Source organism: Oncorhynchus mykiss, chromosome 1 (genome assembly GCF_013265735.2).
Source record: "Oncorhynchus mykiss isolate Arlee chromosome 1, USDA_OmykA_1.1, whole genome shotgun sequence".
Lineage (NCBI taxonomy): Eukaryota > Metazoa > Chordata > Actinopteri > Salmoniformes > Salmonidae > Oncorhynchus > Oncorhynchus mykiss.
Genome location: NC_048565.1, coordinates 72,924,637 through 72,940,885, shown reverse-complemented (window position 1 = coordinate 72,940,885; position 16,249 = coordinate 72,924,637). Strand labels below are relative to the sequence as shown.

Below are 16,249 nucleotides of genomic sequence, written 5' to 3'. Positions count from 1 at the left end.
GGGTCTCCCGGCCGCAGCAGGCTGCGACACAGCCCAGAATCGACCCGTGCTGCGATGCAGCGCCTTAGACCACTGTGCACCTCGGGAGGACCCTGGAGCTATTTCAGTGACAATTGTTGTTATAGGAGAGTAGATTGATTTGGAGTCCTGACTGTTGACTCATGGTAGTGTATTACGTCAAGTTATGTCAATATTGAGCTGATGATATTTGAGTCTGGACCACTGTATTAAGAAAGTAGATTGTTATTGAGTCATCAGCTCTGATCAAAGAAAGAGTGGATTGTTCTGGGGCTGGGAATGTTGATCTAAGGCAACGTTTGTTTGCGGAAACTGGACGCGAGAGAGAAAGAGAGGCGGGAGAGAGAGAGAGAGAGAGGCGGGAGAGAGAGAGAGAGAGAGAAGAGACCGCAAGAGAGAGAGCAAGAGCGTGAGAGAGAGACAAAAAGAGAAGAATGAGAGCCAGAGAGAAAGGGGGACAGGAAGTTAGAGACATATGTATTGATTACCTGTAGTACTGTTTCTCCTTGCTGCATGTCAGTGAACACCTTAACGCTGTAGGAGACTTCACCGAAGGTGGGAGTGTTGTCATTGGCGTCAATCACCAGGATGTTGACAGTCACCCGCGTGCTCTCCTGTACCCCATCTGATGCCATCATCTATACACAGAACAACAGTGAGAGCAATACAAATCCTGCCTTTAGGACAAAGCCTATTTCTTGCAAATTCTCTTCCAGTTTCCTTTTGTGTTACGTTTTTCAACTTAAGTGCCTGACTAAAAAAACAATAGCAAACTGATAAAACAGAGTAAATACGAACAAATAAATGGTACATAAAAGGGTAAAGGGTACAACTTTAATGTGATATTGCCGGTCCCCCTGGCTTAATTCACAACACAGATGTTGATGTTTTCCTCAGGAGGGGCACAAAACTACATCAAACTTTTGAGACTTACTGTATAAAGGCACACCATCACACAGACAAACACACACACCCACATACAGACACGTAAACCACAGGAGGTTGCTGAGGGGAGAACGGCTCATAATAATGGCCGGAATGGAGCAAATGGAATGGCATAAAACACATTGAAACCACGTGTTTGATGTATTTGATACCATTCCACTTATTCTGCCTCCGCCATTACCACAAGCCCGTCCTCCCCAATTAAGTTGCCACCAACCTCCTGTGACGTACACAAACACAAACAGTAAGTGAGCGCAACCCAAAAGAAAGGACAACCAAACAAAACAGAACCCTTGAAGTCAGAATACAGAACATTAAAGGCGTGATTTCAATTTAAATGGACCACTTATTCTCTTACCATTGCTTGCCCAAGACAATATAACACAATTGCTTGATGCTCAAGAATTTAAAATTGCAGCAATTTCTTTCATAAGTCCGGATCATTCTAATGGCAAAATGGCAACCATCAAAGCCTCCACATAGACATAATAAACATACTATTGACAAAACTCTTCAAAGATAATAGTCACATATCCTTAGAACAGTGTGTTATCACAGCAACAAGTCCATGTACAAATCTAAAATCAAATCAAATTGTTTTGGTCGCGTACACATACTTTGCAGATGTTATCATGGATGTGGCTAAATGCTTATGTTCCTAGCTCCAACAGTGCCGTAATACCAAACAAAACAAAACAATACATGCAAATCCACCAATTTAAAAAAAAAAGGAATTAAGAAATATATAAATATTAGAACGAGCACTTTCAGAGTCCCGAATATACAGTACCAGTCAAAAGTTTAAACACACACACTTTTTTCTTTATTTTTTAATATGTTCTACATTGCAGAATAATAGTGATGATATCGAAACTATGAAATAACACATATGGAATCATGTAGTAACCAAAAAAGTGTTAAACAAATGAAACTATATTCTACATTTGAGAGTCTTCAAAGAATCCACCCCTTTACCTTGATGACAGCTTTGCACACTCTGGTATTCTCTCAATCAGCTTCACGAGGAATGCTTTTCCAACATTCTTGAAGGATTTCCAAAATATGCTGAGACATTTTTGGCTACTTTTCCTTCACTCCACGGTCCAACTCATCCCAAACCATCTCAATTGGTTTGAGGTCGGGTGATTGTGGAGGCCAGGTTATCTGATGCAGTGGTCCATCACTCTCCTTCTTTGTCAAATAGTCCTTACACAGTCTGGAGGTGTGTTGGAAACCAAATGATAGTCTCACTAAGAGCAAACCAGATGGGATGGCGTATCGCTGAAAAATGTTGTGGTAGCCATGCTGGTTAAATGTGCCATTCATTCTAAATTAATCACTGACACTGTCACCAGCAAATCATCCACACACCATCACGAATCTTCCTCCATGCTTCACAGTGGGAACCACACAAGTGGAGAACATCCGTTCACTTACTTTGCGTCTCAAAAAGAAATGGCGGTTGGAACCAAAATCTAAAATTTGGACAAAAGGAGAGATTTCCACCAGTCTAATGTCCATTGCTCATGTTTCTTGGCCCAGGCAAGAATCTTCTTCTTATTGGTGTCCTTTAGTAGTGGTTTCTTTTCAGCAATTCGACCATGAAGGCCTGATTCACGCAGTCTCCTCTGAATAGATGTTGAGATGTGTCTGTTACTTGAACTCAGTGAAGCATTTATTTGGGCTGCAAATTCTGAGGCTGGTAACTGTAATGAACGTATCCTCTGCAGCTGGTAACTGTAATGAACTTATCCTCTGCAGCAGAGGTAACTCTTGGTCTTCCTTTCCTGTGGCGGTCCTCTGAGAGCCAGTTTCATCATATCGCTTGATGGTTTTTTGCGACTGCACTTGAAGAAACTTTCAAAGTTCTTTACATTTTCCATATTGACTGACATTCATGTGTTAAAGTAATGATCTACTGTCGTTTCTCTTTGCTTATTTGAGCTATTCTTGCAATAATATGGACTTGGTCTTTTACCAAATAGGGCTATCTTCTGTATACCACCCTAACTTTTTCTCAACACAATTGATTGGCGCAAATGCATTAAGAAAGAAAGAAGATCCACAAATAAACTTTGTACAAGGCACACATGTTAATTGAAATGCATTCCAGGTGACTACCTCATGAAGCTGGTTGAGAGAATGCCAACAGTGTGCAAAGCTGTCATCAAGGCAAAGGGTGGCTACTTTGAAGAATCTCAAAAATAAAGCAGATTTTAATTTGTTTAACACTTGTTTGGTTATTACATGATCCCATGTGTGTTATTTCAAAGTTGACAGTTGATGTCTTCACTATTATTCTACAATGTTGAAAATAGTACAAATTAAGAACTACCCTTGAAGGAGTAGGTGTCTCCAAACGTTTGACTGGTACTGTAAATCTATATCTACAGTACATTGTAACAATTTACTCGACATCCATTTCATAATATTTCATAACAGCTGACATAATTTTGTTATGTCATATAGTTGTGACAAATATTGCGGTATTTTGTGGCTGGTTGTAACACCTACATACGAGTGTCAAAACCCAAACATGTATAAATTATTTTTTTCCCTGCCAGGAAGTTTCCTTTCGTTTTAAACTTCGTTTTTTAGATCATTTGTTGTTGTTGTTGTTGTTGGAATGAATTCTTTACAGTCCCGTTTTTTCCATCATATATAGCGTGTAGAAAATGCACTTTATAACACTGTCAAGAAGCATTATGACCATCATAATCATATAAGCCAGGTCGGCCTTCCACAAACATGCTCTTATATCAGTCATCAGTCAAAAAGAGGGTGTCTTTTCCTGCTCCTGAAATCTGCTCCTGCATTCATCCCAGTCATCAGCAACAGAGCATTGGGGTAGGTGCATGTCTGACATCAATGTGTGCGCGATTACAATGATAATATAATATAGTACATTTCCCAAAAATTGTTATAACATAAACATACTGTTGACACGTATGCTATGGGGTGATGTAATGTTTTGCCTTGTGTGGTAGCTTTTGTGGATCTTATGTAGGTGTCATAACCAGACATTAAATAACGCAATGTATGTCACAACAGGTCTAAATATCTGCATCATAACAGTGCTATGACCCTATTATAACAGGTAACAATAATAATAAACAGTACATTCGGAAGGAATTCAGACCCCTTGACGTTACAGCCTTATTCTAAAATGGATAAAACACATTTTGTCCCTCATCAATCTGCACACAATACCCCATAATGATACATTAAAACAGGTTTTTAGACATTTTTGCTAATTTATGAAGAAAATATCACATTTACATAAGTATTCACACCCTTCACTCAGTACTTTGTGGAAGCACCTTTTGCAATGATTACAGCTTTGAGTGTTCTTCGGTATGATGCTACAAGCTTGGCACACCTTTATTTGAGGAGTTTCTCCCATTCTTCTCTGCAGATCCTCTCAAACTCTGTCAGGTTGGTTGGAGAGTATTGCTGCACGGCTATATTTAGGTCTCTCCAGAGATGATCGATCAGGTTCAAGTCCGGCCTCTGGCTGGGCCACTCAAGGACATTCAGAGACTTGTTCCCAAAGCCACTCCTGCGTTGTCTTGTCTGTGTGCTTAGGGTCATTGTCCTGTTAGAAGGTGAACCTATGGAGCAGGTTTTCATCAAGATCTCTCTGTACTTTGCACCGTTAATCTTTCCCTCGATCCTGACTAGTCTCCTAGTCCCTGCCGCTGAAAAACATCCCCACAGCATGATGCTTCACTGTGCTTCACCGTAGGGATGTGCCAGGTTTCCTCCAGATGTGATGCTTGCCATTCAGGCCAAAGAGTTCAATCTTGGTTGAACATTTTTTGGTGTCTCGGAGCTCCACGGACAATTCCTTCGACCTCATGGCTTGGTTTTTGCTCTGACATGCACTGTCAACTGTAGGACCTTATATAGACAGGTGTGTTCCTTTCCAAATCATGTCCGATCAGTTGAATTTACCACAGGTGGAGTCCAATCAAGTTGAAGAAACATCTCATTGATGATCAATGGAAACAGGATGCACCCAAGCTCGAATTCGAGTCTTATGGCAAAGGGTCTGAATAAGGCATTTCTGTTTTTTATTTATAATAGACTAAAATAGAATAGAATAAAATTCAAACCTGTTTTCGCTTTGTCATTATAGGGTATTGTGCGTAGAAAATGATGAGAGGAGAAAAATATTGAATACATTTTATAATAAGGTTGTAACATAACAAAATGTGGAAAAAGTAAAGGGTTCTGAATACTTTCTGAATGCACTGTATAGATATGAAGTGTGTAAAACAGTATTGAGACATTTTTAAAGTGATCAGTCTTCAATGCCTACAGTATGTACATAGTGCAGCAGTCTATAAGGTGCAGGGTTGAGTACCTGGTGGTAGCCAGCTAGTAAACGTGACTAAAGTTCAAGGCAGAGGTTACTAGGCAGGGGCTGGCTGGCTGGTGACTATTTAACAGTCTGATGGCCAGTTTTTTAGTCTCTCGGTCCCAGCTTTGATGCACCTGTACCCGCCTTCTATATGGTTGAGGGGTGAACAGGCCATGGCTCGGGTGGCTGAGGTCCTTGACACACACGCACACGCACACACACAGAGACCTCTGATTGTGAGATCCAAAAGAGCTAACTCCTTCTCCAAAGGGGTGTAAAGAGTTCAAACATGGCATCTGTTCCCCTTTATCAATATCTTCCTGACTGGTCCAGTGAGGGAGTGAGGTAGCAGAGATAAAGAAGCTGAAGCTTCATATATTTGATCTTCACAGCTTCTTCTGAACTCAGCTGGCACATCATGACCACAGATGCAGATATTGAAAACAGACTAGTATCCTACCACCTCTATCGCCCAAACCCTCCCACTTTCTCTTTTGTTTAATCAAACGTGCTTTCTCCAGGAAACACTCCCTCAATATTTAAATAATGATGCTTTCTGATATGTAACCATCCCAGAGGGAGAGTACACACATGTAGATGCTTAAAGCACCAGAGGCTCTTTAGAGACTACTTAGGGTCTTAATGTTAGAGAGAACAGTAGCACTATTTATGAAATTGCATGCCATCAATACAGAGAACACAATTAAGTCTCTGAATAATGTAAGATAAAATCCCTTCATTGTGAATATGCTGGAGAGCACTGTGAGTCAAAATACAGCAGGAGCCAACAGTTGCAGTGTGTTCCTGTCCAGAAGGAAAGGGCTTCATCTGGTATTGGTTGGATTTCGGAAAGCTACTGTAAGTCAGTAAACAGGTGATCCAGAATAAATACATGATAATAAAGGTGTAAAGTAGTAACGTGCCTTGCCAAGTCATTTAATCTCTTCAATAGAGGCATAGATAAATCAAACTGCTACAACGTAAGTTAAGTTGTATTGACTGAGTTGAAAATAAATTGTTTCCGTAGGCAGTGTGGTTACGTCAAGCCATATCATACAGCCTAAACCAAGCTGTTATATATTTTAGAAGTGGGTGCTGTTTCCTCCCATATACTTTATTAGAGTGGTGGGTGTTATTTGGTAATATATGTGGATGTCGTTGGAACGAGGCGTACCGTGAAGGTGTAGGTCATCTGCTTCTCTCTGTCCACAGGTTTGAGCAGTCGGAGGTAGCGGGTGATCCCGGTCGGGGTTATGGCAAAGCTGGTGCTGAAGTCATCCAGAGTCACCGTCACCAGAGGGTCTTTGCTCTTCAAAAAGTAAAGTCATTGGAGAGAAGAGGGTTACCATGGAGACAAGACCTTACTCAAATCTGCAGCTGTGTCACTGAGGAAAAAACAACAGTGAGAGACAGAACAAGCCAAAACATGTCTGAGTGGTAAAAGACTGCTGACAAAGACAACATAGTATTGAGAACATAGTACTGAGAACAGGAGAAGGCCTTGAAGGAATTCTAAGAAATCATGGAATTGTATACCCCCTATAAAGCACACTACAATTGTACAGTAGGTCTTTCATTGCGGCTCTGGCAACAAGCTACAGCATATATATAGATTTACAGAAACCTATGCTTATGCCGGCCTACTGTTCAATACGTTTGAAAGTAGAAAATATTTTTTTCATGAAAAAAATGCATTCTTGAAGGTGAAAGTGTCTTAATAACAAACTCATATGCGATCTTTAAATATAAATATAAAATGGAGTACGGAGTAATTTGGTCTAACATTTCAATACTGTTTTACAACTTTCCCCCAAAATTGTTTTCTTCTCTGGGTTATGTTGGCACAAGGGAGATTTAAGCAGGTTTGGATTGTTATGGAGATTCAGGTCTGTCAATGAGGCCTGCCTGTCTGCTAAACATTCACACTGCTTTGCCCATTGATCTGTTTTAGAGCTGCACTTTGATGTCTTAATCTCACCCTGCTGAGAGGGAGAGAGTGCAAGAGAGCGAGAGATAGAAAGTTACAGACAGACAAACACAGAGAAAGATAGACAGTAAGAAATGATACAGAGGGAAAGTGAGTTGGAGAAATCTCTGTTGAGGAGTTATTGTGTTAGGTGCCATCTGAGGAAATGGAATAAAACAATATTTTCAACATCATCAACATAAAGAGAAATATCCTGGTGACAAAAGCACAAACAGAGTGGGGGCGAATGCTGCTGTGCATCTGTGTTCGGAGTGTCTCCTGGTGTGTTGGCAGCCTGTCTCAATGTGTGATTTCAACCATTTAAATGCAGTTGAGGCGCTTAGAAAACCCACTCCTGTCAGCGCCTGTTTGAAATGTTGTGCTTTTCAGAATCATCACCTCAACAACACACACCCACACACACACACACTGAATGTACTAAATGTATCGGTGCGATCTGTGTATTTACCCACTAATAACATTTTTTTTTTTTTTTTACTTGACTAGAACAATAGACACACACGGCAAAACACAAAAACATTAGACATTTGTGTATGAAGAAATTGATAATTGGAAGGGAAAACTGAGTCACACATCTGAAAAACCTGAAAGAGAGCTTGGCCCAGAGGTTTGAACACAGACCATGCAGTAGAGTAAAACCCAAAGGCACACTTTTAGTCATAACAGCATCACAAACCACACGTTTACCTACAGGTGTTTGACCAGGCAGCAGCTACAACAAAGAGACAAAGTAGCGTCAATGATAATACAGTGTGATGGAGAGTGTTTCCCCATCTTAGCATGGGCTTCTGGAAGTATTTTAATAACATAAACATGCTATAAAAGGTAAATACTTAATTGGCTTATGTACTCATGAAATGATTTAGTCTGAAAAGCCTTCATATTTTGTATGAAATGAAATTCATTCAAAAGGTTAACATGTACATTTAGTTTCTTGTGTGTAGCCATGCCAGCTAATTCTTGTGTGTATTTGTGTGCGCTGTCTGTGTATGTACTTGTGCGTGCATTCATAGTATTGTGTATTTGCAGGTTCATAAGTGACATGCTTGTGCTTGTGAGAGTGTGCGCTTGTGTGTGTGCATGCAGACATCCCCAATACCTCTTCAATGTCTTTGTCCAGGGCGATTATGCCCAAGGGGGCAGTGAGGTTGGAGCTGGCAGAGATGGTGGTGCCTACTGGGGAGGACTCGCTGACGTAGCCTTGGTAGGACTGGAACTGGAAGTACGGAGCCTGGTTGTTCTCATCCAGGACATCAATGATCAGTTCAGCGTATGCTGGGAGTGGGTGGCCATTGTCCTGCTCAGCCTAAAAGAAGCAGAAACGTGTATATTTATTATGAACCCTAACAATTGTCAAAGACCTCAGCCACCCCAGTCTCTACTACTGCATGGCAAGCGGTACCGGAGTGCCAAGTCTAGGACAAAAAGGCTTTTACCCCCAAGCCAAAAGATTCCTGAACAGGTAACCAAATGGTTACCCGGACTATTTGCATTGTGTGCCCCCCCCAACCCCTCTTTTACGCTGCTGCTACTCTCTGTTTATCTTATATGCATAGTCACTTTAACCATACATTCATGTACATACTACCTCAATTGGGCCGACCAACCAGTGCTCCCGCACATTGGCTAACCGGGCTATCTGCATTGTGTCCCACCACCCGCAAACCCTTCTTTTTACACTACTGCTACTCTCTGTTCATCATATACAGCTGTATGCATAGTCACTTTAACGATACCTACATGTACATACTACCTCAATAAGCCTGACTAACCAGTGTCTGTATATAGCCTTGCTTCTGTTATTTTCAAATGTCTTTTTACTGATGTTTTATTTCTTTACTTACCTACACACACACACACACACACCTTTTTTCACACTTTTGGTTAGAGCCTGTAAGTAAGCATTTCACTGTAAGGTGAAAGGTGACCTGTTGTATTCGGCGCACGTGACAAATAAACTTTGATATGATTTGAACCTCACTGTAACATGTACTGATATGCAACTTACAACGTACATGGAACATACAATAATAAGATTATTATGACAGACTGACTATTTTTGTAATAACTGTTGCAGATCAGTAAACAAAGCTAAACACATTTGAATGCCAGATATTACACCATTTACAAGGACTCAGTGTCACAATTGAAATGCAAACTTCTGAACGTCAGATTACCGAGGGAATAGAAATGCAGAGAGCATTGTTTCCGAAAGACTGTCATTTCAATTACATAAATCATTCGCAAATTAATCAAACAACCACTTTGAATTAGATTCCAGTAATTGGTAAGAAACTTAAAACAAATGCTTTAATCTGGGATGAATGGACGCTAATTATAATGGTTAGCTAGCAGTTCAGTTTCTGTTTTGAATGATACCACAGACTTTATTGTTTATATCAGGGTTGGCCAACCCTCTTCCTGTGTGCAGGCGTTTGTTCCAGCCCTATTCTAACACACCCGATTAAAGCTAATCAAGGTCCTGATGAACAGCTGATTGGTAGAATCAGGTGTGTTCAGTGGCATGCATTCATCGATGTCAAGGAAAGATAGGCTTCCCCACTTATCTTTCGACTCTCTGTGTTTTCATAAATTTCCTTAAATTCGCAAGTGGCTGAATCTATCTCACTGGAGGAATCATCTGAGCGAGGAAAACAATACCCATCTGTCTCAGCATGTGTAGCGCATGTATCTGATGCTGTCTGGCTCAAGAGAGTATGACATGTTGCCACATGTAGCATTTGATTGATTGATGCCAGCGAGCATTTTGCCTCCCATGATGAACATTTTTCAGTTGAGCTCAACTCCGGATGATACTGGCGTAGCAAAACCACCCCTCAAGGGAGGCCAGTTTGGATTTGGCTTCACACCAATCAAATCACATCAAAAGTCAAATGTATTTTTCTGAATTTGTATATATATTTCTGGTCCACTTCTGTTATTTTCCTGCAGTAGCTAGCTAGCTAAAATCGACCCTTTCCTAAGCCATGGATGGAGATATGGATTTGAACTTGAGGTTCCGTACAGGACAATGATTATTACTGAGTTTCTGATCTGACCATAAATTCATACATTGTGCCACTGGCCTGAGACGATTGAAGTCTAGATGTAGTATGCTCAAGTTAACTAGCTAGCCAATTTCGCTGGTTCCTTGTTGCCCATGCGAGATAGTAAGGCTAGCAAGCATTTTATCCTGGTAGCCTACAGTCTAGGACAACAAAAACAAAAAATGTGTACTATAGGAGGATGACATTGATGTTCATCTAGTCTGGGTGAGTTAACATGTTTTTTCTACTTGCACACATGAAGTAGGCTCACAAGAATGGCGCGAGAGAAGATGGCTGACGTTTTACGGGATCCTAACCAATTGTGCTATTTTGTGTGTTTTTTCACGTTCTTTGTAACTTATTTTGTACATCACGTTTCTGCAACCGACTCTTATAACCGGAAAGAGCTTCTGGATATCAGAACAGTGATTACTCACCTCGAACTAAAGACAGATGTTTTATTTAATGAGTAGGACGCAAAGGATTTACCTGACCAGGTCCAAATCCCCGTCATTCACATGAAGACACCAGTACAGGGGACACAGGTCAGAATGCCTTGTGAGAATTTGTCGGGGAGTGGGTAACCAGTCTCCATCATCCGTCCTATTGGCCACGTGCAATCAGTGGAGAATAAACTGGATGAGCTCCATTCAAAACTATCCTACCAATGGGACATTAAGAACTGTAACATGTTTCACAGAGTCGTGGCTGAAAGAGGATATGGATAATATACAGTTGGCTGGTTTTTCCGTGCATCAGAAAGAGAACAGCTGCCTCCGGTAAGACAAGGGGTCAATAGCAGCTGGTGCGCAAAATCAAATATTAAGGAAGTCTCAAGGTTTTGCTTGCCTGAGGTAGAGTATCTCATGATAAGCTGCATACCATACTATTTACCTAGAGAGTTTTCATCTACATTTTTTTGTAGCTGTCTATTTACCACCACAAACCGATGCTGGCACTAAGACCACACTCAGCGAGCTGTATAAAGCCATAAGCAAACAAGAAAATGCTCATCCAGATGTAACAGTATAACTTTAGACCGTCCCCTCGCCCATAACCGGGCGCGAACCAGGGACCCTCTGCACACATCAACAACAGTCACCCCTCGAAGCATCGTTACCCATCGCTCCACAAAAGCCGCGGCCCTTGCAGAGCAAGGGGAACTACTACTTCAAGGTCTCAGAGCAAGTGACGTGCGCACCACCGCAAACTAAGCTAGCCGTATCACATCCGTTACACTCACCCCCCCTTTTGACCTCCTCCTTTTTCCGCAGCAACCAGTGATCCGGGTCACAGCACCAATGTAACAGTATAACTTTAGACCGTCCCCTCGCCCATACCCGGGCGCGAACCAGGGACCCTCTGCATACATCAACAACAGTCACCCCTCGAAGCATCGTTACCCATCGCTCCACAAAAGTCGCAGCCCTTGCAGAGCAAGGGGAACTACTACTTCAAGGTCTCAGAGCAAGTGACGTCACCGATTGAAACGCTATTTAGTGCGCACCACCGCTAACTAAGCTAGCCGTATCACATCCGTTACACAGAGGCGGCTCTCCAAGTGGCTGGGGACTTTAATGCAGGGGAACTTTCTCATTTCTACCAGCATGTCACATATGCAATAAGAGGACAAAAAATCACTAGACCACATTTACTCCACACACAGAGACGCGTACAAAGCTCTCCCTCAACCTCTATTTAGCAAATCTAACCATAATTCCATCTTCCCGATTCCTACTTATAAGCAAAAACTAACGCAGGAAGTACCAGTGACTCGCTTAATACGGAAGTGGTCAGATGACGCAGACGCTAAGCTACAGGATTGTTTTGCTAGCACAGACTGGAATATGTTCAGAGACACATCCGATGGCATTGAGGAGTATACCACAGTGTTCAACACCATAGTGCCCACAAAGCTAATCACTAAGCTAAGAAGCCTGGGACTAAACACCTCCCTCTGCAACTGGATCCTGGACTTCCTGACGGGCCGCCCCCAGGTGATAAGGGTAGGCAACAACACATCTGCCACGCTGATCCTCAACACAGGGACCCCCAGGGGTGCGTGCTTAGTCCCCTCCTGTACTCCCTGTTCACCCAGAGCCCTTCATAAGGCAAATAAAATTATTCGAGCTCCTTCCCTCTGGCCTCAGGTACAGACTACCTAAGGTTAAAGAAATAGGTCCAAGTACTCTTTTATTCCGAATGCAATTGTGCAACTTTGTGCAACTGCACTTACCCTGCCTATTTGTTTGTAAAAGTCCTTTGCTATTTATTTTTCATTTTTAGATGTGATGTGTTTTATGACTGCTGCAAGATGAATTGCCTCTCTGAAGACATTAAACATTTTCTGAATCAGAATTTGTCCAAGCACGACTCCAACACCATCATTAAGTTTTCCGACGACACAACATTGGTAGGCCTGATAAATGAGACAGCCTATAGAGAGGAGGTCAGAGACCTGGAAGTGTGGTGCCAGGACAACAACCTCTCCCTCAATGTGATCAAGACAAAGGAGATGATCGTGGTCTCCAGGAAAAGGAGGGCTGAGCCCGCCCCCATTCTCGTCAACGGGGCTGCAGTGAATTTGGCGCATGTGACAAATAAAATTTGATTTGATTTGACTCACACACGCACAGAAATCTAATCAGCACCATGGACAGCCACATGATATTTAGCAACGTTGATTGGACTAAATTGTTTGTGGTATCTTGATTTGATGATGTTGAATTGTTTAAGTTGAAATGCTGCTGGAATAGCTGAGAAAGTGCTCCTGTTTTCTTTGTGCTGACTTGGGGTAACTCGCTGTGTTTCTAAATCAGTAGCTGTGTAGTAAACTGTTGGAAATATTAACTGTTTGTTACGTGCAATATGTGCAGACTTCACCGGACTGATGCGGCTCTCTGGTTATGTGATGTGTTGTTAAATGTATTCCACCACTGAAGACATTAAACGTTTTCTGAATCTGAATCTGTCCAAGAAAGACTCCAACACCATCATTAAGTTTTCCGACGACACAACGTTGGTAGGCCTGATTTATCTTTTTGTTGTCACGGCCTTATTGTATATCATGGTGGCTTCCTCTGTGATTTTACCAACGCACTGCTACTGAGTGTGTTTGAGCTGGGCTGAAGCAAAGACCTGCACCCCTAGTAGCTGTCTTAAAAATGTGCCTTCTCATGCTGCTCACCAGTTCAATGGATAAGTGCATCCAAATCATGAAATTTTGTAATGTGGATCTTTGATATTAAACCTAGCTATTGACAAGCATTCACAGCAATCAGACACGTAATCTAAATGTCAGCATTCGTATTTGCTAGAGGCAATCATAAAACTGTGTGCACATTCAATGCACCATTCAACACCCTATTAGAAAGTTCTGACAAAGACCAGGACATGTTCAAAACATTGTCTTTCTGGGGGGACATAAATAACCGTCTTAATTTAATTGTACTGTGTATACACATTTGTACTCAACATTTTTTTTTTGTACTCAACCAACCATGTCGGTGTCTTGTGTAATGGACAGTGGATAATACGATACTGTAACCAATCTATGTGAAACAAACACAGGGGCGTACATGTTGCTTCCATTGTTTTTGCATTTATTGCTGCACAGTTGGTGGGGGGAAATTACTACAGTAACATGCCACATTAGCACGCATCAATTTGCATGTCGCTTCAGCCAAGTATCACATGAGCTTTTAGTGATAGTCACACTGTAACCTAACACGCGTGTGAAACTATATCCTAGCATGGATGATGAGCCACCGATTGTGTGCAGTCATACAGTCAGACCACCATAATTCCTCAAAAATATATTACACAATTACTTGATCTAAGGCAGTTCCTACACAAATGTTGTTTCATTGCAAGTGAACCTGGCGAGGAGGAGAGGATGGGAGGCGTAGAGGAAGGGAGGAGGGAAGGCAGAGAGGTGCCCTGAATACTATGATGCCATCATGCTAGCAGAGGGAACCTACTGACCCACCATGCTAGTATGTACTGTAGATTTTCCGTAGTCTGAAGATCCAAAAAAGAGATCACAGTTTCTTGATGCTCCTTTCCAATAAATATTGAGGGTCTAATTCTGGTGACTTGATGCTTGAGTGTCGTTTGACAACTGAAAATATTCTTGCTCTTATCAGTAATAATCTCATCATGTAGACTAGCCAACCCGCACAGCCTACCCGCACTGTACAGTATATACCCGAGCTTTTGGCTAGAGCGTACATGCCAAGACCAAAGTAGGCACATTTGCTATTTATTAACGCAGCAGTTTTTGTGACAAAACTAGCGGTTTAAAATGTGATGGACACATTGAACTTTAGATTTTTATTCGGTACATGAAAACTTAAGCGAAAAAGTACATTTTGTGTGTACTACGCCATCACACACTGATTTTTATTCACAAGGTCGTTCAGTGGAAACACACCACTGGTGGGAAAATTCACATATCTTCTTTATGCTGATTTTAAAACATTTGAATGAAAAGTCGCCAATTAGATGTAAACCTAGCTACTCACAAGAAAATATATTCTTTAGGACGTTCTCTCTGTTTCTTTTTAAGGTCGGAGTACCTGTGCATAGAATCTATAGAATTGAATAGAATCTATTGCAAGTATATTGGAGTATAAAATAAAAGATTCCCCTGCTCATTGCTTGCTTTCCAACTTTCACTTTTGGTGTGCTGCCTCATCTGTCCATCTTTCTCATATCCTCCTGCTGCCCAACTTGAAGAGCACTCCTTCCATGTCTACCACCACCAATTTATCTGTACATCTTCACTGTGTCCATCTCCTGTGACCAACCCCACCTCCTGCCCATCTCAGACTGATGAGATTGGACAACCATCGACCCACCACCCACTTCTACCCTGTGGTTTCTCCCTAGGATCTAATCTACTCTCAGGAACACCGGAGGGAAAATGCTTTTAGAAGGAGGAGATGGGGAGAGAGAGAGGCAGCGAGTGAAAGCGTTAGGCAGATAGAGAGAGGGTAGGAGGGAAAAGGATGATGAAGTATGTTCCCTTGTGGTTTGTCTCTTTAGTAATGTCCCTGTTTCTGGGAGGCAGTGGTAAATTACCTGTGTTCCGTTGCTAGAACACACCAGGCTGCAGGAAACTCTCTGCCACCTACAGTCACTGTTTATCACTCAATCTTCATTGCCCCCCCCCCCCCTCATTCCCCTCTCTCTCTCTATTTCTCTTGTTATTTTTTTCTTTCCCCTTCCTCTGTATTGATCTGACTATTATTGTCTCCTCCTCTTTCCCCATCCATTCATCTCACTCATCTTTATTTTTCACTTTTGTCCTAGCCACCCTCTGAGAGAAAATGGCTTTTTCCAATGAGACATCAGAATCAATGATAACATTGGTGCAACATGTCCTTGGTGCTGAACATTCTACAACAAGTGACAATAAAATACAACAATGTTATACTATTTTCTCTCCTCCAGGTATCTCAATGTATAAGATCTCAATGTATTTCAATGGCAGTAGGCATATTTGTAAAGCAGTATCTGCTAGCCAACCTAAAGAGCAGTCTCCAGATACCAACCTATAATTCTCTATCTTCTTCCCTGCTGTCATGACGTTGGCCTGGGGGATAGGTTTATGACAGTCATAAATACCTCTTCCCCCCTTTTTCCTCTCTCTACCCTACTGAGGTTACATTTGCCAAAACCCTTGGTTAACATAGAGATTCGGGGAACATCAGAAGGTGGGGGGAAATGAACTATATTCTGGTAATGCGACCAATTGAACATATGCGGTGGTACTTAATGAATATGATGTCAGTTCGGTTGTCATCTGAGACTTTCTCATCAATGAGAAGATTACATAAACTCAACACATCAGAGTTATCGGATTCACATGGAATTATTGTTCAATTT

General features: G+C 41.7%; 1 protein-coding gene across 4 annotated transcripts in view; it reads right to left on the bottom strand.

Moving 5' to 3' along the window:
- LOC110528891 (protocadherin-15) overlaps positions 1-16,249 on the bottom strand; it is a 267,645-nt gene that overhangs the window by 142,951 nt on the left and 108,445 nt on the right. For all 4 annotated transcript variants that reach the window (XM_036984917.1, XM_036984912.1, XM_021611090.2 and 1 more), the window contains 3 exons: positions 8,413-8,619; positions 6,501-6,635; positions 507-656 (listed from right to left, as the gene is read on the bottom strand). In XM_036984917.1, coding sequence (XP_036840812.1) covers positions 507-656; positions 6,501-6,635; positions 8,413-8,619 — 492 coding nt within the window. The remainder of the gene's footprint in view (positions 1-506; positions 657-6,500; positions 6,636-8,412; positions 8,620-16,249) is intronic.